A 27,824-nucleotide genomic window follows, 5' to 3' on the forward strand; every position below is an offset into this window, starting at 1 on the left:
AAAATACATTATCTGACATGCAGCTTTCTTTATTCTCTATATATAAAAACTACTGTTTATGTAATGATTAAAGAGTGCCTTGCCATAAATATACTGGATAAATAAATTCTATATGAACCTAATTTTTTAAAATGTATTGTTAGAATAAGGAATAGTGAGTTAATCAAAGTCAAATTTCAAAATTGAGTTATGTTGCCATCCTCATTATTACCAAACCCCAGGGAATGTGCCACTGTTACAGTCTGGAAGATTAAATGTCATCAGGTGCACAGAGTCGTCTGTGATTAAAGATTAGATGTCTTACGCTCACAGCATGCTTTGCAGTGGCAACGGTATATCCCATGAGATTGTAACAGACAAAGTGCAGAGATTGTTTTCACAAAATAAGCTCTTTGATCATGTAGTTCACCTTTATGCGTCTATATGTAAGCTGCAGTGCATGCCAGGGGATTACTTCTCTATTGAAAGTCTAAACAAACAGTACTGGTGAACCCACGAGCGGTGATGTTTTCCCCAAGTGATGCACTATTATTGCTATTACACCAGCTTATGACTGGGCAGAACACATCAACATCTAATAAAATCGAGAAGTGTTTTTATTTTTTATTGGTGAGTTTAAACAGGCTGTCACACACATTACCCAGCCCTCCTGAGCATGTCATGTCATGTCAGCTTTATTTGAGTCACAGTTCCAGTCAATGGATTGCACAACACATCCATTATGAGAACAATGACTGAATCAAGTATAAAGTACCAGGTGTCGTTATGCGGTCATAGACTGATGACAAATGATGAATAACACGGAGTTGTTACCAAAGCAGGCCCTGCCCACTTGCAAGTTTACTGTGAAACAGATTTAAAGTAATGAATGACTTTTGGAAGGATTGCAGCTAAAGGTTAGCATTAGTAATACAAACACACTAGTGTTCAACGTGTATAGGTATTGGACCAATCTATACCTGTTTGCTTCTGCTTTTTTTGTCATATAAAAGTGCCCTGGGAAAACTGTGGTTTGGGTTTTTCCCATTTCTGACCGAAATACACAACACAACAAATAAATTTACTTCTTTATAGACACAAATGAATTTTTAAAAAAATGTTCAATTTAAGAGGAATCAAAGGAAATAGCAACAATATAGTATCTTTGATTGTACTTCCAACAAGAAACACACACACATACATATACACATATGTATGTAGAAAATGTACTCAGGTCTACAGAGCACAGACTCTTCAAAAAAAAAAAAGATTGTCAAATTTGCTGTTTTATTTTTTAACTTTGCCAGATGGTGAAAAATACAAAAATACAAATAATACAAATACTGCTTGAGTGCTTTTCCTCCTTGACAATATTTTGTCAGAAAAGTACAGTAACTAATCAGACAAATAAAACTACTGTGAACTTATATTAAAAATATGTATAACTCAGATCATAAACACACAATCACAATTTAATTTCATGCAAATGTTAAACATTTTAATTTCAGTGAAATGTCAGATATGCAAATATCTAAGATCTTCTATACATATTCAGACATTAGTGTTTGAAATTAGATATTTGCAAACTTTTCTCTGTGGGGCCTGTATCGCTCAGATGCTCCCAGCATTACAGTGTAAGCTGTTGTTTTCGTTTTATTTATTTCATAAACAGTTCACAGCGTCAATGAGAACAAGGCTGATTTATTCCCCGTAACATCACTGTGTATAATGGCTGTTCATAAATAGCTTTCAGTTTATCCTGAATCTTTATAGATAAACAGGTAAAATGAGTATAGTAACGTGTTCGGATGCCTGGGTAATAGTAAAGATGTCCCACCCTAGCAGCAGGGACGTGCTGCCCTCTATCAGTAGTGAAATGCCCCGCCCCGCCTATCAGCATCTCCAGGCAGCGTAGAGGAGCAGGGAGTCTGGAGGAGCCGGAGCAGGCAGAAGAGTTCAGCGGCTCCCGCGTTCGTCCGACACTTAGCTAGAGCTGCTCCCCAGGCAGTGGAGGTGATGATGGCGGCGGCTGTAGAGAGAGGAGGCGTCCGGGCCGCTTTCCTGAACCCGAGCAGCGGTGGCGGTGGTGGACCAGCACCGACAACCCTCCCGACCGGAGCGTTAGCCGGGGCTGTGGTCCTGGGCTCGGGCTCCGGCAGCATGCCTGTACCCATGAACCTCTTTGCGACCTGGGAGATAGACCGATCATCCCCAAGCTGCGTTCCGAGGTAACGTTAACATTGTTGTGTTAGCGTAAAATGCCACAATCCACAGTGTTTACAAATCACTACATCGTTTAATAAATATTACGCTAACGTTGGACAAACAACGCCCTCGGTGACTGTATCGTTAAGCAAGGCAGACGAGCTGCAACACATTTCCAAAACATTGTTGGGTTGGCTAACTAGCAAGCTAACTAGCAAGGTGGCTAATGCTAAAGCTACATAGCAAATAGCACTGGTGTTTTCCTCTCATGTTTCGTGCTAAAAGTGGATTTTCTCATTTCTTATTTTTCTAAATAAAAATGCAGCCGGACAAAATGCCCAATGCTAATTTGTCATATTTACACCAAGAGCTTAGTGGTGGTCTCCAAGTGTGTAATTGTTATCAATTGGCGTATTCATTTGTTTTTTTCTCGACCGTTATAACTAGTTTTCTAAAGTTTAGCGAACTACTTTATCAGTCAGTCTTTTGCTTTGTATCTATGTTGTTTAAAGCTTTGCTGATATCATATTTTATTATATCCGTGCAGGCCTGTGCCTGAACTGATTTACGGAATGCATGCCACCTAATAGCAACATAACTGTCTATAAATACAGTGACATGGATGCCTTTCGCCTCACAAGTAACATGCATCCTTTTCATCCTTTTGGCAGCACTGTGTGTCATGAGCTGTCTGAGCAAATGGGCAATACAACAGCTGGCTGCCCATTTGAAGTCCACATCCTTTTCTAGTTCATGTTTTTTCTGTGGGGCAGTTTTATCTTTATGTTGAGGTACTCCTGTGCAGCTCAGCGTTGGCTAACTGGTCACATACAAGCCTGAACAAAAACACCAAACAAACACCACCACTCATAGTGTTGACACAGCAGCTGGCGCAAGGAGAGAGAGTAAACTGTTTTGATTGTCACTTCTGTGTATGTAAATGTACTCGCAGTCATCCGCATTGTCTTGATGTTATTCTGATGACACCATTTGATATCGAGTTGAGCAATAATTTTCAGCAATACTCTTGCATTAGTATTCATCGTCAGTGAGCAGGCATTGCTGCCACCTGACCAGAAACCTTTTGGGATCTGTGGGCACATTAATCAGCGTTGACCTAGATCTGTTCCACTCATTGGGAGAGAAGTGGGCTCGCAAGGGGAGGGTTTCCTCCACAGTCGATGTGCGTGTGTGTGTCTGCCTGCTGCCTCTTTAGTGACTACATAAGTATGCAAGTGTAAATGGAAGCATAGCATGCAGAATAATTTACACTGATGGTGATCTTTCAGATTTGTGTTTGAATATTATCTTCTTTTGTCTGTTGTAACTCATTTGAAGCTAACTCGAATGAGGATGCACCACTACCCTATTTTCTTGCACTTGTATTTCAGAAATTGATTCCATTATTTTTCATTTTAGCTTTTGAGAGGACAATTGGATTTTGTGAAATTTATCTCACATTTGCCACCGTAGAAACTGTAAGATCATTGATGTTTGGCTGTGATGAAATGCCTTTGGTTTTCAAGGTCTGTTCATGAGTCACAAATAGATGAAACTGATGTACTGCATGAGCAACTACAAATGTGGCATTCTAACATGAGATTTGGAGAGCTTCTGATAGCTGTGTCCATTCAGCTTTAAGGCTGTTGGCTAGCAGAAAAAAAAGCAGGGGGATATGTCAGTGCATTTATAGAGTGTGCCTCACATGGCACATTGATTTCCCACATCTTTGACTCTACACTATCTGCTTTCTCTCTACAGAGGATGACATACAGGGTGCTGTATCAAAGATGAATAAGGCCGAGGATGAAATGGATTATTAATGAGTTATAGAGTAAAGGCTTACCAGTTGTTGCTCAGCATAAGACTGCAGTAGCTGCTTGACACAAGTCTTTGTTGATGTCTGGGACAATTTGTTATATCTGATATGTAATGGAGTAGAAGTTATCTCAGATAATGACGTATGACACAGTTGTTTATTTAGACTAAGAACTCTTGTTGTAATTTTTGTTGGACACAATGCCTTGGAGCTAACATTGCTCACAGTGCTTTTCAAAGTAATTTGCCAAGCCTATTTCTGCCTTACGTGTTTTTACACCACTTATCCTAGACTGTGTGAAAGGTCTTACATGGAGCCCAACCCAAGGCCTGTTTTGGGGGATTCTGCCTTGGCATTCTTTCAGGGGCTGGGCCATTTTGTGTGCAGCTGTTTGCTCCTCCACTAGCCTTTAGCAAATGTGGGTGTCCAGCTCAGTGGCATGGTTTCAAATGAGGCCATGGCGCTGCTAGCAATTGGTGGTTTTTATTGTGGTACTCTAAAACATCACACACAGCTGTTGTTCATTAATTATTACAAGATGCTGTATTTTTAAAAATTGATCCGTCGAAGGTTTGCGGCCATGCTTACAGGAAAATATTTTATTCACAATGGAAAATATGTTGTCAGCACTCATAAGCCCTCTCAGCATGGTATTGTGGTTCCTGACGGTCTTGCTGCTGACACACCTATGGCACTGGGCCATTAAAGGACTTCTTTCACAACTAGGACTTTTTTTGCCTTTCCTCTTTTGTGCGTCTTGACTAGCACATAACTCATGCTAAAATATTTGTTATATTTGTTATTTGGACAAGGAGCCGTTTACTTTTGCACTTATTATTGATTGCTTGTTATATCTAAATGCAGCCATTGGCACATATAATTTTATTGCTGTGTATGACATTATTTGACTGGTTTCTACCTGCCAGACGAGTGTTGTGGCAGCTCGGTCCTTAACAGGCCTGTTGGAACAGTTGGACAAGCATTGTTTTTATTCCAGCACCATCATGCCTGCCAGTCTGCCACCCTCAAATGTTTCTAATACCATGTGGTATTGGTGTTGCAGCTTATTTCTTTTAAGCTGAGCTTTTTTTTTTCTCTCCACTTGTATTCTAAAGTAACACAAAACCTCTGGAGGGGGTGCTGGGAGCAGAAAGAGTCTACCCCGCCTTTTCTCCATTATGGCCTCGACAAATGGCTGACCAGTGCTTTGATAATGTTGCTGAGTAACTGAAGATATGTGAAATACACAACTAGCTCGATTTCTGAAGCCTTTTCTGTGTACCTTCAGTACACACTCTTTTAGGTACAATGGCTTTATTTTCACACTGTTTCCCTCTCATGACAGACGTGTGAATAATATGCTTAAAGGGCGTAAACATGATTACATTGCAAAAGATACTAAGCTAAAAATGTCTCTTTTGTCAACTGTCCAAAAATGGTGAGACTTAATGACGTTGCATTATATATGAGGGGTTTAGCGACACGCTCAGGAATCCAACAGGGCTGCGTGTAACTGTGGCAAGGCAGGCATTTGTTGAGGGAACGATGTGGTTGCAGGAATGATACTAATGCAGGGGTCAGGATGGTGCTATGTTTATCTACTAACAATGAAGAATGTGTAGCAGCATAAGAGGGTTGGCTGCTTACCAAGTTCAAAGATCTTTTACAGCCTGAGGTCAAAAGTTGTGACCTTTACCCTCATCACTAACATGTTGGGGGCAACCAAGTAGTTTGGTCACGATTGCCATACAAGCTAGCCTGGCTCCATTGTTTACAGAATGCTAGGGAAGTTGTTGTGGTAGACATCTGTTACCAATTTACAAGCTTTCCAACATCCAAACATTACAGTCTTATTTGGGTCACTGAACAAAAAAATGTTTTGAAGATTTTAAATGACATTTTAAGTCCGTGATATTTTCACTTTATATTTATAGCTGTCTTTTAAGCTGCAGTATTTAGATTGAGAGAGGTGAGGATATCTTAAAGGTGTGCCCACAAGCTAAAAAACAGCATCTTTCACTTTTCCTCTGACGTTTATCTCAGCTGAGCAGAGCATCCTTCTTTCTGGCTGTTTGATTCCTCTGAGTCCCAAGATGACCTTATTCTCTTGTGAGTGGCAGAGTCTTATCCCAATAGTAATTGAGTGTCCTTTGCAGGCTCTGGTCAGATGTTTGTTTCTTCTGCCCCAGTTCCATATAGTTTATCAAACTGATGTGTGCTGGGCTTGTCAGTAAATAAAGGAGATAAACAAAAACAAACTCAGACTCGGACTGGAGCAAATATTATTTTGTCGTCTTTGTTTTAGGTCAGCAGAGATGAAGCCATCAGCTTTACATATCCCTTTATGCTGCTACTCATACAAGCGTTTCCTATATACTAAAGTTTGAATTGTTTGTGTGCAATCTCCACTGTCATCCCTGGCCTTAATCTCTCAGATTTAATGTCTAATTCTTTGTATGTTCATTTTTAAACCTAAGATGAAACTATTAAATCGGGATACAAATAAAGGACGCAAGGCTGTCACATAATATGAGCTTACTATACCCTTTCACCTCCTCCATAACCCCTCCATCTCAAGGCTTGGATATTGTTTCTCTTAGCAGGAGAGCTGCAGTAATCTGATTTCATAACAGGAAAAGAAGAGCTAGTAATCTGATGCTACACACAGACACTGTCTGCTTAATCCTCTGCTTCCTTTTGGAATCATAAACAAGGCCCCATCAGCCATCTCCAGTGCCCTTCAGGATTGTGACACAGCACTCCATGTTGGTCTGCATCATGTTTGCAGTCTTTGGTCAGCTGCATCATACATGACTGACTACTGATGTAGTATGTACAGGTAAATGTACATACTACAGTGTTACCTTGATGTCAGTGTCAAACAGCTGCTTAGTCTCAAGGACCTTGTCACATTTTGATTATACTGTTCCTCTGTTGTCTTAGTTTATTTCACTTTATTTAAAATGTTGAATTGCAATTTTTTTTTGCTGTAGAGTTTTGGGGAAAATAATAAACATATTGTTCCGTATTTAACACGAGTTAAGTGAAGGATTACACAGCTGTTTTAAATGCTGTTTGTGAACTAAGCTCTTATAATGAAAAAAAATCCCTGTAGTTAACTGATGTTGTATTAATGTACCACAGTCATATTAGAGATGTAGCATTTCAGTTCAGGGACTGGTACTGGAGACAATACCCTGACTGTGGATGAATGAAAATTCAGATAATTTAGCTTAAAGGGATGACAAATCATAGATAGGCTGTGTATTTCTAAATTGTTTAGAAGCAGAAAGCAGGGTACAAATAGAGTTTAATGTAATTGCTTTTTATTGGTCATTTGTTCTTTACCAGAGTCAAAGTAGAGAAAGACAACATGAATTATGGAGCTATTTTACCATTTTTTTTGCAGGTCCCTCTTCAAGGATCTCACAGATTTTGGGAATGTTTTTTAGTAACTGATGTGGCTTCACCAAGCTGTTCACACACTTTGCTAACAGTAGACCAATCAGCACCTTCACTCCCCTCTTTTTCATGCTCACTCCCACTGCCTGAAATGTGTCAAAATTCTCTTGGTTTCCTTCCCTGCCTTCCTGGAGGAGGAGGAATTTCCTTGGGAAACGGTTCACATTCCTGGCAACTGGAGAGCTGCTGGTGCAGCCGAAGCCAGGCCTCTTCGCTCTGCCCTCCGCCCCCTTCTGTATTCTATATTCTGTTATTGACCAGCAACCTGGGACGGGTAGGGTGGGGTGGGGTGTTGGTTGAGCTGGATCAGAGATGTGGGTCGCCCAACGTGTTGAAAAGTTTTGCTGAACTGGCCCAGAGCTTCACAGTGGACGGGCATGCGCTGAGTGCTCATGTTGAATTCCTCACAAAGGGAAGAAAGGTTTGTTTCCCCCTGCCTGGACCTCAGAATGGGAGAAAGGCCAGACTCTTGTGTGGGTGGATACTGGGGTCTCAGCTAGTGACGAGATCCAACTTCCTGAGCCAACAAGTGAGGCGAGGAAACTGTCCACTGACACAGGGAGGATCCTGTCAAAATAAGCTCATTTGGGACAATGTTTCTCAACTCATTTTCTCTCTTGTTCTCTCTCACTTATTTCCCACCTCTCCCATTCAGGCATTTCCTGAGCTGTATGTGCCAGCAGCAACACACAGACCATTATTTCAGACACAAAACACTGTGGCGTGGATGAATGAGCGCACATGACACACCATTTGAAAACATGAAGCATTGTCATAATGAAAGTCAGAGATCCTGTGCTTCATTCTAGCAGAGTGTAGTCCTGTAAACAAACACAGGTAGTGGTGGGCCATGTGGAGAAAATTAAGACTGCAGGAATAATCAGTGGCAGCAAAATCTGAACTTTAATTTACCACATTATTCAAAATTAAATGGTAAAAATCTGTGTGTAATTATATTTATCCTGCTAAATGAAATGATTTTTTGGCAATAAAATTTCATAATTAGTGCCAGCCCCACTCAGAGATCATTGCTGTAATCATAAACCCAGTGGAAATGTTTCCCTTGTCTTGGCTAAAAAAAAAAAAAAATCTCCTGAAAAGAATCAACACTTCTGCCTTTGCTGTCTAGTTGAGGACATAACAGTCCCTAGAGTGTCAGCTCTCAGATAGCAGTGAACTGGATGCCCTGCCCACTTGTCTAATCACAGATTAAAGAGTCTGAACTGTCTGGAGTCCTCTTGCTCTCTATTTGCCTTTGCTCAATTAGCCCACACCGTGCAAAAACTCCCAAGGGTTTCGCTGTCCATCTCTGCAGCTGCTCTTTTCACACCATATATTTTAAAGGGCATTTGTTACTTTGCAGGATACTAATAGCTTTGCCTATCATCTGTCCTAATGAGCCTCACCTTTCACTTTTCCTTCATCTTGGCAATGCTGATATTAGAATTAGTGCTGCATGGAGACGGAGAAAAGCAAGGTGTGCATACAGAAAATCTGGAAAGGCTGGAGCTTGGATACATTCAGCGCATAAGTCATTTGGACATATTAAGCCACGGGGAATGGACTTGGGGGAGTAGTCATAAAGCACTTTTGGGCTGACATTGTTCATTTCATGTGCAAAAACAGTACAATTACATGCACCAGTTGTTTTATCATGTGCATAGTTACCTCTTTGCCATAGAACTATATAAAGATGTTCAAGCATCAGTAGAAACATGATAGAAACACCTCTGCTCTTAGTCTTTGTTTACAGACAGATGAAGCTGATGAGTGTCAGGTCAAATTTTATTTAAATCTCTGATCAGTGATGAGAGTAGATATGATCGCAGTAGTAGCAAGAGTTAAAGGGGAGACTTAATCCTTTCTGATGCTAATCAGAGGCACCATATGTCACTGTGAAATATTTTTTGTAAAACTGAATAGATTTTTTTGATGAAATGTCACCACTGGAAGTCAACACCTAGTTCTGCTCAGTTTCCCACCTAACCAGGTGAATTTGCAAGGTTTTAGAAAAAACCTTGCAAATTGAATTTCCCCATTTATATTCCCATCAGAGCTGTCTGAGCTTTATCTCATGCCCCAGAGTTGGTAAATTGTAAACCGAAAATGATGTTCAGGTGCGTGAATGTTCCCGTTTTTTAAATCCCTTCACAGTCCAGTCCATTCATCAGGGCTTTTAAAGATGAGTCACTTTTCCTTCCTTAGGCTTCTCAACTCATAAATGCTGGACCATGGCATAGTTTCTACTATTTAATTTATTCATGCTGTTGTGCAATTTCAAATATTTCCTCCTAAGTGGGGTTGCATCATAATGGCTAAAATATTAATCACAGTTATTTTGCTCAGTTACTGAGCAAAGCACTGATTTTGTATCATTATTGTCGACCCACCTCGACTGATTGGAAATTTTTAAATTGACAGGCAACTGTCTTCACATAAAGTGTGTGTCTGGACTTTATAACCCTTTAAATCAGTTGTCATATGCCATGTTTAAACACTCTGGGGTACTTTTTTGTTTTTTTAAATATTTGATTTCTTCTTACAGGGTTTTTGAATTTTCCTGGTCAGTAGGTTAGACAGAGGGATTGTTTTAAACAAGGCTTTTCTCTTGAGCTTTTGATCCTGCCAGTAGACTCCAAAGGAACAGACTGCCAGGTAGACCATCCACCTTAATAGGATTTTAAAGCTCAGTCATAACACTGTCAGAGCCTGTGACTCTCACAGGATTTACCTGTATCTGCTGGACTGGTTATTGTGGACCCACTGTGACGTCAGTGGTTGTAGTAGGCATGAACCAGAAGACCTGCCTTTATTAAGAGGGTGTTCTGAAAGTTACAGCGGTTAAACCGATAACCTCGTCATTTTCTGCATGCTAGAGATATAATAGGTCACGTTACCTGTGTTATGATGGACTCTGGTTGATCTGGTCAAGGTGTCTTTAGCTCTGACTTTGCCTGTAAACACACCATGCCTGGTCTGATCTTGTCTTCCATGGCCACTGCAAACATGGGCCTGCTGACCTCATCGGTTTCTGGACAGGGAGGAACAAAAGAGCTGTTTAGCTCTGCAAAAACAGCAACAGTGGGTGACAGCCATGTTCTGAGTGTAACTGGTATTAAAGAGGCTGAAGAATTGAGAACAAAGCTAAAGTAGTCCGTGGAAGATCAGCATCTGGAAGCAGTTTTTAAAGGGGAGGTACCATATTGAGCTATGAATATAGCACAGTGTGATAGCTGACTCACAAATCTTGTCACCAGGTTGTGTCAACATTTGTGTCCTAAGTTTAAGATGACTTTGTCTGTTAATTTGGCTTGGTGCCAGTAGGACTGAGAGAATATCTTTTTCACAGCATGTGTTGAGCTTGATGATAAAATAAAGGGACAGGTTCACCCCATTCTTGCATTTCCTGTTGTCACTGAATAGCAGGCTTTGTGTTTTTTTTTTTTTTAAACTTAAACAAGGTTTTTTTTTCCCTCTGCCCTGTATTTCTCAATAAGAAACATACACAACTTGCTAGCCCATCCTTCATTATCAGAGAGAAGGCTTTGAAGGATTGTACCAAACCACCCACACAACAAGAGCATGCTGGTCAAACCTCTGATTCACACTTCACAGACAGAAATGTTTTTCAGATGGGTGTTTGAGGGAAAGCACTGGCTTAAATCACCAAACAGAGATAAAAATCTGGCAGTGAACTCTAATGCATCAGCCCTGTGTAGTATTACATAAAATGTGCTGGTAATCCCAACAACAGTCAGATTCTGCCACAGCTCTCAGGAGCCTCAGGACCACAGAGTTCACAAAAACCATATTACATGGTATTATGACAGATATGAGTGCAGCTATTACGTCCTCTACTCTCGCATTCTCGGAAACAACCGGTTTATCTCCTCCCCAATCTATTTTTCTTTTCTTAACACCTCCCTCAGGGTGGTGTCATACCTGAGTGATGACACCTGTCCTGCCTTTCCGTTGCACTAAATTGCTCCATTGCAGATCATGTCTCTACCCCAGCTGGCTGTAAAATCCATCCCATTTTTTTTTTTAACAAAATAGCTGAAGGGATGTTGTGTGGCTGCATCTAAAATCCCATAGCCAGGTGGAGTGATTTCTGCCAGTCCACCACAGTTCTCACCTTGTATTCAGTAAAAACTTCCATTTCTTCAAATTCTTTAAAAAATAACTTTTTTTTAATAGTTCAGTGCCTTCAAGATAGGGCTTCAGAAAATATGATTACTTTTTTATTACTGAAAAGTCATTGGACTGTTACTACTGCTGTTACTGAAAACGGGCCATGGTGGGTTTAAATGAGTATGTAGAGTTTTCTTGTTCTTCCTGTATCTGTGTGAGTCTCCTCGGGTGCTGAAGTTCCATCCGGCTATCCAAAGACATGGAGGATTGATGCAGGAGGATTGACAAGGAAGTTGTATGTACATAGCTCTGCCAAAGTATTGCTGCTGGAACACACTGAGCATACAGATGGAGATTTTTAATGTGTGTAAGAACGTCCAATAAGAAATACCTCCCACTATGCTACAGGACAAGTTTGAAATGTTTCATTAGACGTTGTGACACTTTTTACTACCATAAAATATCGGGCAATATCACAATCCATAATTAAAGCCACATTTAAAGCCCATTGGGGTTTAGTGTTTGTTGCCCAATAGATTTAATTCGTGTCCACATAACATTGTAAGGGCCGTGTTTAGCTTAATCACATGACTTTTGGCACAGCTTAAGCTGCCATCTCATTACAAAATATTTTGTATTGTGTTTTGATTAATGAGTGCGTATCATCCGTTGTTTTGCATTATGAGAATTAACGTCTGATGTGAAATGTTCATTGTTACAACTCTAGGAGATTAAAGGATCTATTTGTAATTTCAGCCCCAGTTCTGACCTCTGACATTCAGCAATGTGTTGACAGCAAAAAGTTGTAATAGACACGACCTGGCCCTCCATCAAGTCCTGACTGTGGCTTTGCAAACCTCTTTGGCACATCGGGCGCCATCTTATGAAGGCTACTTTCTCATTCAAAGGTCTGTTTGTTTTCTGTCTGTGAGTTATGTTATTGTGACCATTAGGTCGTGTCTCACACATAAACTAAACTGCCACAGGACTCAGGCTTTGCCAAATTAATAGCTTCCTCTTGTTCTCTTTGTTGTGCCCTGGTCACAACCTCTTCTTCCTTTTTAACTGTGGCCTTGAGAAGATTTCATTCAGGGAATTAAAGCTCAACTAGCATATGGCCATCTGGCACACACAACCAGATATTTGGGGGCTAAAATAGCTTTTGCATGCACGCCTAAGTGCAGGCTAAGCTCTAATGGCACATCCTACTGTGTGAACTTGTTAAAACCGATCCATTCAGTCTTCTGGATTAGTCCTTATCACTCATAATGTAGATTGGATTCAAATATTAATTTAGCTTCTTCCAAACTGCCAGCCATTATTCTCCTGATGATATTTCTGTTCCCTCTCTAGACCTAGTGCTTGGCAACTTCCATTGCTTTCTAATCTTTCTAATCTTAAACATGTAAATTTGAAACCAACAATTTAAAAGGAAGGAATTTATTACAGGATAATTGTACATTTTAAATAAATGGATGGATGGATGGATGGATGGATGGATGGATGGATGGATGGATGGATGGATGGATGGATGGAAGGAAGGAAGGAAGGAAGGACGGAAACCTCTACATATTGCTGTCCGAGCAAATCTCACTAGCTCCATAACATGGCCCTCAGAGTGAATAGACTTTCTCCTGTTTTTCCTGTAGGTATATGAAATATTCAGAAGAAGTAGCTTTTAGACTAGCGTACCCTTTATTTGGGCTAAATTATGCAACTAGACATGAACAAATAATAGCGTTATGAAAGAACAAAGTGCCATGGCTTTTCTTAGCAACGGTCTTGACTGCAAAGAAAGGGGGTTTTTGTCAGTCTCCCACATACAAGCCAGTACCATACACAACTTCTTAAAGAATTCCATGCAGAGCATTATGTTCTAGCATGTTTTATTAAAAGAATGTGACCGCATTCACATCTCAAGCAGAGAATACAAGAAATAGTACATTGAAAGCACTAAAAGCGTGACTTAAAGTCATTTTTTTCTCTCTCTCTCTCTTGCTCGGAAGCCCCCCCCCAGCACATACCAAACATAGACAGTCTCTTTTTCATTCAGCCCTCTGTTACATCTCTCATCCTCCATCCTCCACTTCCCCCTGCTTTGTGCCTCTGACAATTGCTGTGCAGTGATCCGAGGTTATGGAACTGGCAAAACATCAACTAGAATGCTGACCAGGGGAAAAGAATTACAAAAGTGTGTTTTTGTTTAGGCAGCATATCGTTCAATTCAGAGGGCTTGTTGACCACTCTGTCAACGCTGCACATGCTCATTTGTGGTCTGTCAGGACCCATGTCCATACTTGTTTCATTTGAAGCAGAAAGAGGTGTGCAAAGTTGAAACCATATAAATTCCACTGATGTTTTTTTTTCTTTTCAAATGAAACAAATGTGAACTTAAGCATTGGTAAAACATATTGAAATGGACAACCCAATGACACCTACTTTGTGTAAGCACCCAGTTGCCACGACATGAATGCTATAGCTGCTGCCTCTTTGTAGGCTCTTGAACTTAAGGGGGTTTCCATAATAAAGTTATCTGAGATACTGATATCACCAAAGTGATCCAGAAATAGCTCAGATAAGGGAGGCACATATTCGCTTACACACCAGGACATTGTGAACAAATGGTTTTGAAAGATGTTGATGTGGATGGGATTTGTCTTGCTTGTTGACGCTGGGCCAGATAAGAAACACTCTTGAGTGATGTTGTGATATGCATGTAATGAATGATGTATTTTTAAACATAGCAAGCTAGAAGAAATTCTTCCCCAAAGTATTGTTGTCAACTGAATTGTAGCTGTACAAGTCCCACATGGAATTATCAGTGTGGAAACATTAGATATTTATATCTCTTAACTATTTCCTTCTTATGATATGAAGAAAGAATTAATTGTATGTGTATTACCTCCTTCTGCTCTGGCTTCGTCATGACTTTTAAAACTGAGGAATCAACAGAGGGAAAGCTCTGTGGTGTCTTTGTGCTCACCTTCATCTTAAATAAGTATTTCCTCAGATGCTTCCAGTCACATCTTCTCAAATGTGATACCAAGGTGAAGGACCTATGGGAACTGATTTCAGATTTGCATTTGGATTTACATTTTTGAAATAATTTTGATGTCAGTATAATGTAAACTAGGGTACAGGGGAAAATTAAAGGAAAAACAAACATAAAGTGCCACTAGAACAGCTTTAGTGAAACACCAGCCACTTTGTGACTGAACCTCCTGCCATCCGTGCCCCAATAATGAACCCTCTTTTAATATCACTTTGATCTTTTCCTCTTCCTTCTTGATGCAGAATCAGAATCAACTGGGCCTGCTCAGAATTTTCATACATGCGCAGAGCATGATTGGAAATTAATTGCTTAATTGTACCATGCAGTGCACCTCTGTGGAAGCATCTCTTGTGTTTCTCCACTCATTTATTCAGGTTTTTCCTTCAATTTGTCCCTCGTCTGTATGCCTGCTGTCACATAAGCAGTCTTCAGACAGCCATATCATTTTACCAAAGAGTCAAACTAAAAGCAGCGAGTGACTAAAACTTGGTGTCGGACCAGAAGTTATCTTTGAGACCTGAGGCCCCTGTGTGTGTGTGTGTTAAAGAAAGCCAGCCTGACTCAGGGGAGGGCGAGGTCAGAAAGGGGCAAACAAAAAGGATAATTCGCTGTGCAGACTATGTGTGTCTCTGACTTCCACTCTGCTGTCAACCTTTTTAATCCACTTCCCACTATTGATTTTGTTTCCTCTGGTGTCCCAGCATTGCATTAGCACAGGTGGACTGCGTTATTCAGTTTGCACTGAAGGGGAGAGACAGGGTTGGTTGAGACATGACTGTCTCCTGAGTCAGTTGTAAAACAGTGGTGTATGTGATTTGTAGATGATCTGGGGCAGTTACACACTTGTCATACATCCTATTTAGCCTGCTCTTTGTCACTAGTGATTCAGTTCCAAAAAGCTTTATGCTTAAGTGATGAAGTTTGAAATGTTTACTTTTCCTCCTTAGGTCTCCTTGTTACTATGGTAGAGAAAATTATTGAAGCAGACAAGATATGATAATGCACCACTCCATATAACCCACAATCACAGACCTCTTATCTGAAACCAAATATTTGGCCACAGCTGTTTGAGTGTGCTGCCTACTGAGTTGTTTTGTTTGTCTTACACAGATAAACGTGAAAGGATTTGACCGTAGCCACAGACAGACCATCTTTCATAACACAGGGACTTCTGCGGTAGCTCTCACTTCCTGTTCCATCTTATAAGATTTAGTGATAGAGGTTAGAGGTTTAAACCGATGTTCATTACTGCGTGAGTTAACTGATGTGGCACTACAAGGCACAGCTTTTTATGTCATTGCTTCCAAAGTCCTGTTGATTGTATTCTGATTTTGTTGTCAGAGCTTTGTTGTTTGTTTATTTAGTGTCTAGGTTAGCCCCCCAGTAAGTCAGTGATGGGCAGGTAAAAAAAATCTGAGATGGGGATTAGGTTGTCAAGGCTTTTTGCTATGTTCTATATAATATCTGTGGTTGAGAAGCTGTTCAGGATTGTTAGTTCAACTACAGAGCCTTCAGAGCAGATTTATGCTCTTTTTCTTTATAGATGAGATTGCTTGTCTAAGCCTTTTTTCCCTCTTACTTCCCACAAAAAGCCTCCATTTTGATTTACTTAGTAATATCAGTATGTCACAGGAAGCGGTCTTTATAATCTAAAAGAGGGAAATGGCCTTGTAATCTAATGGCCTTGCTTTACTTTATAGGCCAGAAAGGTCAACAGTTAGTGACGGTACAGCGAGTGACTTGGATGCACTAATGGGCTTAGATGGAGCAGCACTACTCATGCTGCTGTGAGTGATGCCATATAGGCTAAAGCTATTAGCTGTAGAGTGTTCAGGAACCCACTGGGCACCGTCCTTCTGAGCAGTCAATAACCGTTCATTATGACATGATATTACACCACTGTCAGTTACTTTAAATGTCCATGTCAGTAATAGAAGATGTCATCTAGAGAAAGCTGTGCAAGTTAACTATAATTAGCCTGTGGCAGAGCAGCGTTCTGATTCCTGCGCTGACTTACTCTATTTTAGACTAACATTACCACCCTTCCCATGTTAAAGGTTAAACCTGAGCTGAGTGTAGCCAGGACAGTTCAAACACCACAGCTTGTTTCAAAATCTAAACGCTAGAGCTGAAGTAGTTCATAGATTTGCTTTACTCTACATTCCTGTGCCAGTTTATTAGTTAAAGCTACAGTAGCTAAATCAGATGCAGTTTTATAGAGCAGCCTTGCAATAAATTCTGCCCTTAAAAGATGATTAAAAAGATGATTCAACTTTGCTCTACCTTCACTAACTGGAGTATGATCAAAACCAGCAAAAAGACTCCATAACCAGGACATAACTAGAGTGCATGTGAGGATCAATAAAGTCTGTAACAATGATGACCCAGTCAGAAGAACTGGGCAGGCTTGGGGTTAGCTTAACCAACACAAGCACTGAAACTGCAAGAGGGGTTTCCCCCATGGGCTCTTATCATCTACGAAACAGACAGAAAATATATCACTTATCTTTGCCCTCCACCGCCTGTTTACAGAAATATTGAACTGGAGACTGCTGTATAGATTCTCCACCCACACAGTCTTCTCTGTGGATTGATAACACTGTTGTGCTTTGGTCCTCTTTGGCACTGTGAAGCGTGCTGTGATCCCACCCCAGGCTCGCTCTGGGAATGTGGGAATGACATGCCAAAATAGAGGATTAATGCATCTTTCAAGGGGGCTTCACCAAGCCGCTGTTTTGATCTTGAGCCTGTGCCAGTTTCTGGCAAGTGGAGGGGAGACCATTCCACGAAAAAGAGCCCCCACCCCTCATATTCCCGTAATCACAAACATACAGTAAATCCATGATGGCAAGCCTTTCTAAAACTAGCTAAATTATCTTTGAGCCAGTGGATGCCACAGCTAGTTATTTTAGCACAATGATAAGCGATTTTGTGCAACACCTGGCCTGTCACAGCAGTCACTGTTTGGGTGGCAAAGTGAGCTGGCACTGGGTAGGAGCACAGGGACAGACTGGCACCAGGCCAGAACAGATGGCCATGAGTTTCACTTACAACACAACACAGTGGCAGGCAGGAGTGGAGATAACACCTCTGTCTAATAATAAAAAAATCCCTGGTTCCCTAGGTGACCCGTTCAGCGCCTGCAGCCTTTTTGATTACATGTGAATCCCAGTCTACTGAGAGACAGAGAGAGCTGTGATGGGATAGAGATGTTGTTAAACCATCAGCCTTGCTTTCTGTCTCCCTCCCTCCTGACGGAGAGCTGTAGCTGACTGGTGACTCATCCTCACCATAAGGCAAGCTGGATCCATGCGCGCTACCTACAAGGTTTAACATTTAATTACTCCAGCCTCAAATAGATTTGCATTTGTTATTCTAACACAGGAAATTAACTAATCGTGCAGCCAAGTGGATTGGCAGTTTATGCTCGAATTCCCCCAGTAAAATGTTGTTGAATTATGTCGTCACCTATTTGTGCCAGAAGGGAGCTTCTGCACGGGGACACCAAGTTCCTGGCCGATTCCTGTTGTTAAAAATTTTATATTGTTACCATTAAAGATATATTCTGTTGGCTGCTTGGATAAACCTCCCTCGGGTTCGAATGATCTTTGGATGGCGTCTTTTCTTTCCTCTCTATGCTGTTAATTTCATCAGTGAAAAGGATGAACAAACATATTATTCAAGCAAAGCCAGGAAGAAAGAGGACATCAAGTCATATAAAATTCAGCCTAATGACTTTTGATTAACAAATAATATTTTTTGCAGAATAATAAAATGTTTTATGATCGTACCTTCTGTTCTTATTTCCTCTTCAACACTCTCTGCAGGGACTGATATCTGACCATTAAAACACGTGAAGTTGGAACTTTTGTTGGTTTGTTGTATTTCGTTAGAACACAACTGGTTGACTATTTAATTAGTTTCCACTCTGCCTGGTTTGCTTAGTTAGGATCTGCTCATTTTCTTCATTTCTTAATTTTCAAAAGTTACCTTTCAACATTTTAAATATGCCTTTAAGGTCTGACACATTTCAGAATACAGAGTAATTGAATACAGTGAACATTCAAAACATGGTATGTGTCATGATACATGTGCACAAACCATTTTGTCCTCTTTATGCTCCAAAATATTCATTTGTAAATAGACCACCTTGTCATTGTCGGCTGTTTTTATGTGAATCATACTTGCGTAGCCGGCATTGCCTGAATGAAGTCAGTGAGTGTTGCTGAATGTCTCTCAGGAAAAGTGGGTGACTGGATATCTATTTGTTTGCTTTGTCTTTCTTCCACCCCTCTGATTCTGGCTTAGACTGATCACAATTTAATGCAACAGGACTGCTGGGAAAACTGGGTCAGGAGGAAGTTTAACAAACTTGGCTTCAGAGTTTTTGACTTCTTGTGGAGTGTCTTTCTGTAGAGACAGACAGAAAGGGGGAGTTGGTGCAGGTGAAAGGAAGGGGGATTTTTAAAGGTCATAGATTGTTGCATGTGACATGTGAAAGAGGCATTCGATTGAGCTTGTGTCTGGCCTTTTATTCTTATCAGCCTCAGTGTTGTAAAAAGTAGAGCTGACCTGAGTGACCTATACGTGTTTTTCTGATTAAAACAGTATATTTTGCTTTACTTGCTGTCTTCTTTGTACCTCACCCATTCTTTATCCTAGCAACAGGTCTCAAGTATTAAAAAGCCCAGTCCAAAAATGTATTTAAGTTCTTTAGAGGCTTATGCAAGTATACTGTGTGTTTCTTACTGGCATCTGTTCACTATTAAATAAAAAAAAAGTAAGTCACATAAGCCTCTGTGCTCAACCTTTTAATTTGCAGCAGGCCTGTCAAAGGACCTGTGCTCTATCACCTTCCGTGAGGTATTTTCCCATAAAGCTGACAGTACGACTCCTGATTTACTCATGATGGTGCATCATCTATTCACAAAAACTCACATTGATGCTTCCTGGATGTTGCCCATTGTTATTATGATCATACCTGTAACACAAAAGAAGAAGGAAGGCACAAGTAGAAATAAAAATCAGGGCAGCGGTGTGCTGCCTTGTTGGCCATGCTTTTCATTCCCACATGCTACAGCGTGTCATGAAGGTGTGCTCACACTGTGTTAGTCATGCCACTAATCTGTTTCCTTTTCTCTCCCCTTCTCTTGTTCTTTCTGTTTTCCACAGGCTCTGCAGCCTCACACTGAAAAAGCTGGTTGTCCTCAAAGAACTGGATAAAGAGCTGAACTCTCTGTCTATAGCTGTCAAAATACAGGTGGGTGGGTTAATCTCCCATGTGTGTGATGAGAGTAACAAGCTCAGTTGCAAAATATTTGATAGCAGCATGTCACAGTCTGTGTCTGTGGCTCACCGTTTCTCGGTCCTTTGTTAAAGCAACATAATCACAAAGCCTAGATGATGATAAGACATGCTGCTAATCCTGCCCATTGATAAAACCTCCTTAGCAGCACAGGAAGCTCTGGTGAGTCACATCCACTCAGGTGCTTTAAATGGCAAGACTTGCATTACTACTCTAAGCAGGAGCATTAGCACCCTAAGAAGGATTGTGTGTCTTACATTGACTGCTAATGCATTTCTGTAACTACGGGTAACACTGACTGTTTCAAGTCTTCCCACTATTTCAATATGTAGATATTGTAAAATCTATAAAATTCATAGCAACAACCAGCAGTTGTGCTGGATAAATGGAAATAAAGTACGGTAAATAGGGAGATGGTGTACGTTTCAGTGTGTGAACATCTGCACTGGCACATGTGTTTGTGTGTGTAAACAACCCAATTAATTTTATAGTGACAGTAGCTGTGCTGCTCACTGAACGAGCTTACATTTTGTTATGCTGTGCTCGAATGAACAAGGTCACTGCAATACATTTAAAACTTACTCCTTCTACTCTGCAGAGCAGCAGGGCGATCAGTGTGGAGCTGACTTGATGTCAGTTGTGTTTCCTCCTTGCTGTCACTGTAGCAACACGTTCCCGCTGAACGATTACCCCATCCTTTATGTGGAATTCAAAGTATTCCCAGAACACAGAGTGAGCTTTTTGGAAAGGCAGGATTCGGTATCGCCCTCTCAGAATAATGTTTCTTTTGACTGACATGTTGTTGGCAGAGAGTTGGAGAGGTTGTTTTGACTTGTGAATGTCAGTGTCCTTATGTCTGTGTGTTTTTGTGTGTGTGTACTTGTATGAGAGACAGAGAATGAAAATGAAACAAAATGTTAGCGAAAAGTAAGGCACAAGAAAATTTTTCTTAATCATGATTAAAATATTGTGTATTTGATATTACACAATATCACCATTATTATTTATTTTTACATCATAATCATGGAAACTCATATCCCTAACTCTGATCTAAAATAGTGTGGTATAAACTGCAAGATCATAGATGAGACTGATGTCTAGTGGCAGAGTGTTGAAAGCCTGTCGTTAGTCTGCAGACAGGCTAGTAAAGCTGGTAGTGGTTGTAAAGATGATGGTCCACTGCCTCTGGAACAGTTGATTCTGACAGAGAACTCAGACCAGCGAGTACAGCTTAAGTGTTCACAAACACATTTAAACACCCTGCCCCGAGGTGACCATGTGGAAATAATTCTCCAAAGAAAAAGTAATTCTGTCTTTTTTCACTTACATTGTCCATTTGAGAGTCAGACTCACCCGAAAGCAGGAAGAGTCTGTAATTTGTACCTGAAAAATTCAGTCTGAGCAGAAGCTTTTATATTTCCCACACATCAGAGAGACTCTACTGTGTCGCTTTTACCTGCTGCTGTATTTTGCAGATGCTTTAATAAAATGCATCCTGCCTTTGCTGCTTTTGTAAGGCAGCATAGCTGTTATGTGTAGTATATATTACATACATTTATGAAGGACCTAATGAGTAAAGAAGGTAGACAGAAGCATCTAGTCACAACTAGTGGGCATGTTATACAGTAGACAGAGGAACCAAATACTTTGAATAGGTTTCAATCCAGAAAGCCACTTCTTTTTTTTTTTTAAATTCTCATGCCTCAGTAATTGAACATTTTTCTGGCCCACTCCCAATATTGTCCCCCTCATTCTGAAATTTAATTGAACTTTTAGGCAATAGTGGGCAATTCTATTTAAAGGAAAACAAATCAGCCCCCCCCCCCTCTTTTTTTTTATTACTGTCATCCTGAAGGAGAAAGCAACCAACCAAGTGTGGCTTTATCCATGAGCTACGTTGTCTCCAGAGCGTGAAATCTCTCCATTTCTGCTGAGCCGCCCGGAGGACAGCCGAGCAAAGCTCTGTTCACCAAAGCTCCGGAACTGGAGCATTAAATGCATTTTCCAGCAGGTTTGGTTAGGGAGAACAGAGACGCTGAGGGGATAAAGAGACAGTTGGAGAAGATGACAGAGGAATAAGAGGGTTTTGTTTTCAGACAGTGAATTACAAAGCTTCATTACTGCATGTCATCGGCTCTCTGTTCTGCATACAGTGGCCATCTCTTTTCTCTCTCTGGGTCTCATCAGGTTAAGTGGCCTCCGTGCACACACAGCCCATGTAATGGCTAACCATTTGGATGCTCTCCCAAAGCCACAGCAGTAGGGATGATGAGATTGCAGTTTAGTTTGCAGGAGGCTTTGTATTCCCTGGGAGATAGTCTCCTTTCTCTTACCCTGGAGACCGCTGGGCCACTTCAAGTAGCTTAGGCCCCCTCACACAAACCTCTGCTTCATTCTTTACATGGGGTTGCAATATGGGATGCTGCTGCACGTGCACTACATAATTATGCTTTTTGTGTCCTCTCCTTTCCGTGTGCAGTTGTCCGAGGTTGTAGCCAGGCACCGATGTCAGATGGATTATGATAGGAAAGGCGTGCAAGCCGCATTTCATTGCAGGCCGCTGTCCAAAGCACTTCCATTTGCAGTACACTCAGATATGATCCAATTGTGTGCTCTTGTGTGTATGTGTATGCATATATCAGTGTGTGTTGGGTGAAAGCAGAAGCCTCAAAACGCCTTTAAAACCTCTTTAACACAATTGCATGTTGAGCTCTTGTTCTGACCCTGAATCACTTCCTGTCTTTGCTGCAAACAGGGGAGCCAATTTAGAGAATATAACAAGTTTAAAAAAGTAACCTTGAGAAGAAGTGTAAAGTTGAACTCGTTTTCCCACGGGCTTGTGGAGCTTGGTAGAGTAGAGGGACTGCAACATTCCCCATCTGGCCCCAGAAAGACAGTAGAGAAGCTTGTGGCAGGAGAGGGTGGGAGAGAGGGCGAGAGAAAGGGAGGGAGGGGGGCAAAGGACATTCAGTACAAGCTTTCCTTGCCAAGGCTCTGTATTGTTAATGCATGTCAGGCAGTTTGAGAGTGCTCGGCTTTTGTGCCTTGATTCATTGTACCAGCCACTGAGCATGAGAAAAAAGTACATACAAGGCCCCTTTGTGGAACGGTGGCAAGGTCAGACTTTGAGTCTGAGTTTTACCCTCATTTTTTCTTTATATTCAAAACTAATGCTGCAGCTACCTTCAAGGTACTACCAGCACATCCTTCTCTGGGGCATACTGAGCCATTAGGCTGGAGAGAAAACTGCTTATTACAACTGAACACTTTGCACGTGTCAGCAAAGCTAAATATTCTTTATTCCCATGTTCCCTTTAGTTACACATAACTTTGTTTCATGCAAAGTTTATTTTCCATGCATTTTAAACGCTTGACATTGCAGTAAATGTTCTTTTAAAACTTTTATTTGTCAGGTAGGGTAGAGCACATTGTTTGTACACTTAGACTTGGAAGTTTTCTGTCTTATGACAAATGTGAAACTGTATGAGAAATTAAAGATCTGACTGATTCGACAATGATTCTGAATGAGACTGAAAAACAGGTATTGTACCATCAGGCAGACGTAACCTGTTTAATTTTGTGACATAACATTCCTCCATACAGGGGTGGGAACATACACATAATGTGCATTTAAAAAAAAAAATACATTAATGGTTGTCACACTGCTATTGCACATGTTTAATTGCATCACAGCTGGGTTGTTTATCACATGACCGTGAGCTGGAGCACCGTCTATTTTCTGTTGTTTACTCAGTACCAGTGACAAAGGAAAAGAGGTAGTGGAAGTAAGTTTTACATTGAGACATCAGATGCAACAGTGCTTAACTTTTTTGCAAACAGTGTGATACTTATTGTCTTGTGAGGAAACACTTTTGGCTGCACCTTACACGGACTAAATTAATATGTATTTTATTTTGAAACAGTAAAGTAGTGGAAGTGATCCATTTTCCAGTTGTTTGCCAATGATAAAATTGAAAGTTAAAACCAGTTTAGTCATCTGTGAGCTTTGATTTTCATTGGAGATGAAAATAGATTTTTGCAGTGTTAGATCTGTTTTGCCAGACACACTGAGCTATATGCAGTCTTGCATACGATTTTCTTCAATGCAGCTGTAAACTGGTTGGTTGCCTGGAGTTAGTTGATTAATTGAAGTGTGGGTATGTACTGTATGTCATTTCTGGTGGTTGTGACAGACCCTTATAATCCTCTTGTCTTTTGTGGATCAGAACATTTGTTGGCCCTGTTTTTCTGACTGTGACTTCCTGTGGATTTTCCTTGACCTGCCTGCTCTATCGTTTATCCACTCTGAGCTGTCAGGTGTAATTAGACCAAAAAAACAGTCATATTTGAAAATACAGTTAATGGATTCAAAATACTCTAATTGCAATTTCAAACTACAGTTTGAAACATGCAGCGACGTTTAGATATTCTGTGTACAAAAAAAGCTGTAGAGCACTCATGTATGTGAAGCATCACTGCATCCTTGAATAAACTAACTCCCTCTAGTATGTTGTGATGATTCCTCAGCACACACCCAACCATTTCATTTGGTATCTGTTACATGATTCAGCAGCTCTGATGACATTAGGATCCAGTGTCGTACCCACTGCATCGGACTAGTAAAGAGTTTCTCCCCAGGGTATTAAGCCAGATACAGGATATCCTTACTGCTCCATGCTGCTCATCAAGCCTTATTTAATTCTGTTGGCAAGTTTAGCAGACACCTGAACTAAGCTTTGAGGACTTATGAAATTTTTACAGCCGTTGCTGAGTTGCCAAATAGATTACACAACAGATGCCTGTCTTCAGCACTCACAGCTTGACATAGAATCGTGAACCCAAGACTTGACAAGCCGTTTCTGTTCTCACTTTCACACTTTGATTTGCTGTTTCAAGATAATAAGAAGAAGGAAAAGAAGCTTGGTTGCAGAATTAAGCTGTAACCTGACCAGGAACACGATAGACCAAGGCAAGAAAGATAAACGTGCTGAGGCAGGTCCTCTGAGGACACGCTGCTTGTTGGTGTCCTTACATTTGGAAGAGGCTGCCACAACCCATGGCATTTTAATCTCTGTGCTATTTGGTCACAACAACTTGGTGCCAGCTCCCAGAATTAGCTTAGCTGATGAGTCTTTCTCAACCAGAATAGCAAGCATTAGATATTAGATAATAAAACTAAATTTACTTTCAAGTTGCAGCTTGAAACATTGCTTTTAAATTTTAATGGAGCTCCTTGGCTAAAACATAAAAGCAGCTTATTAAACATATATATTTCTATATCTATGTATGTACATATCTATATATCTATGTATAGACATATATATCTGTCTATCTATAGATGATAGATATACATAGACATAGATATCCCTCTGAGGGAATGATTAAGAACCCTTCTAAGCAGTAACTTAGAGGAAAGGTGAAGCAGGCTTGTGATTAAGCCATTACTGTTTTTACCCAACGTAAAATTTTACACAGGGTAAACTCAACACTAGCTCTTGCAAGCCCATCTCACCTCTATTTCAGTTGTTCTAGTAGCACTGTTCTTTAGAAAGCAAAGAAGGAGTAGAGGACTGTTTGTTCTGGGCTGCCTCAAGGTGTGAATCTGCATAAATGTGTGAATGTGAAGCAGGCTGGTACTAAAATAAGGCTTGCATGCTTGGCCCCTGTTCTCTGGATAGATAGAGGCTTAAGAAACAACGTAAGATGTGGGATTTGAGGGGAGTGTTTTATTCCAAAATGAGCATATTGAAACGAGTTGTGAAAGCTAAATAATTACCATGTCACTGGTGTTTGCCAGCAACCTTACTCCTTCCACAGATTTGGGACCTTTTCATATCCTAGGAGACAGAAAACATTTCACTAATTCCACATAAAAAACACTTACACTTAAGAAAGAAAATAGAAATAGGCTGTTTCACAATGAAAATAAAAAGACCAGCAGTTATGAAATCATTACTGTTAGTTGAAGAAACTTTGCAAGACTGCTCATATACCGTAGCTTTGTCTACCATAGCTCTTAATCAGTCCTGGTTGGATGATGAAATATCATTACAACAGTATACCCCAATAATAATAAAATCGAGGCCTGATACTGACCTATCAACAGCAGGGACCAAGAGTTTCCTTCTCCTCTCCTGCATAAGCCCGATTCTATTCAGCTCACATCTCATATGCTGCGGGTTGTCCTGGCAACCTGACCGGTGTGTGACCGGAAACGCTAATCAACTAAATGGGGTGTTCAACCTACATCTGAATTAATAGCGGTATGCACCAGCAACCCCTGGCCTGCCTGAAATCTGAACTCTCTACTCTTTACGGTCCATGGAGAGCTCCAACGGGCCGCTGAGCTTCATGCCTTCAGCTGGCTTGCATGATCGACCCCTGCCTGAGCTGGAGACCACCTACGGACCACGCAGTCATCCTGGTGTAATCCTTATAAACACTCTCCCATAGGTTCTCATGAGCATTCCAGTCTCATCTCTGGTGGTGGCTTATAGCAGCATCACTAAACAACAGATACATGACCTATAAGTAAATCTGGACTCATCATTCAGACTTTTTCCCTTATTGGAATCATTTTCCTCTTCATATTTTAAGTTGGCCCAAGCTTATCGCTCCCTTCCTTTTCCACCATTTAATTTTAGCAATCAGTTGCGTGTTGACTGAAGACATCTGGGTAATTATGAGAATTAATGCCATGACAAGACACTAACAATAGATAAGTTACCCTTGTCATACCTTATGATATGATATTTGATAGTCACAGTGTTTACACTGTGCAATAATTTAATCTGCTGCTATTATTCCAGCTCTCAATGCTGCCTTGTTCTTGATGTCATTGTTGATGCACATGGTGCGTGCCTGTTTGAGGCATGTGTGTATTGTCCTAGTTTGTTTTAATTTTTTTTTTTGCACACAGAACCAGGAGAAATACAATTTTGTTCTGCTGTGCACTGATGATGTGGCATACAGGGAGCTTGATAGGGACAACATTGACTCCTATGGGTTCAGAGTTGAGAAATGTGAGACCACACCATAGGATCTGTTCTTCCCATCAAGACACCAGGGGGGACATTATATTTGAATTTTGTCAAAGATGGACATTGAGATGACCCTCTTGATTTCCCATCAAGTAGTCTATTAAAACGTGGTCTACAGAAACATGTAGTGGTCACGAGTTGTACAGCAGCAGTTCAATTAGTTCTAAGTGAATGTAATATCTCAAACTTCACTCTTACATTATGTACTGTGTTTCTTAATGTGGTAGGCTAGTGGAACTAATGGAACACAAACTCCTATAAATGTAGTCTGATCTGCCTTATTTCCTCATACAGTCACTTCACACACACACACACACACACACACACACACACACACACACACACACACACACACACACACACACACACACACACACACACAGACACACCTGTAAATCTTACTGAGGTAAAAATCTGGTTGTATATTCTTGTTTCTGCATCTTCTTAAGAACGCAACAAAAACACTTTCTTGTTTCTCTTGCAGTCAGCTGAAGACAATATTTGATGCCATTCACATGTAAAAATTAACTAATCCAGTTACATTCTGGTTTTTAAATGCAAACTGATTTTTTCTTGATTGTGTTATGTTGATAAAAGTAAAAAATAAGTTGTTTTTTTGAAATTCAGGCTAGCAGCTAAAACAAACCTGGAAGTTCCTGTGTATAATGGTAGTTAACAACTTTGCTCTGCTTTGTCTTTCAGGGTTCTAAGCGTCTTCTTAGATCAAATGAGTACATCCTCCCACCCAGTGGACTCATGGAGACAGATCTGGAGCTCACATTCTCACTACAGGCAAGGCCTCTGACATTATACTGTGAATTCTCACACTGA

The 27,824-nt window shown here is 40.6% G+C and overlaps 1 protein-coding gene across 1 annotated transcript in view; it reads left to right on the top strand.

The window, feature by feature from the left end:
• The first annotated feature begins 1,807 nt into the window (after positions 1–1,807).
• zmp:0000000755 (phosphofurin acidic cluster sorting protein 2) overlaps positions 1,808–27,824 on the top strand; it is a 44,186-nt gene continuing 18,169 nt past the window's right edge. Inside the window, 5 exon segments of the mRNA XM_041049378.1 lie at positions 1,808–1,863; positions 1,865–1,927; positions 1,929–2,207; positions 19,821–19,908; positions 27,696–27,785. Of these exon segments, the coding sequence (XP_040905312.1) occupies positions 1,808–1,863; positions 1,865–1,927; positions 1,929–2,207; positions 19,821–19,908; positions 27,696–27,785 (576 nt within the window).

The sequence above is a fragment of the Toxotes jaculatrix genome, chromosome 11, assembly GCF_017976425.1.
Source record: "Toxotes jaculatrix isolate fToxJac2 chromosome 11, fToxJac2.pri, whole genome shotgun sequence".
NCBI classification, from domain to species: Eukaryota; Metazoa; Chordata; class Actinopteri; family Toxotidae; genus Toxotes; species Toxotes jaculatrix.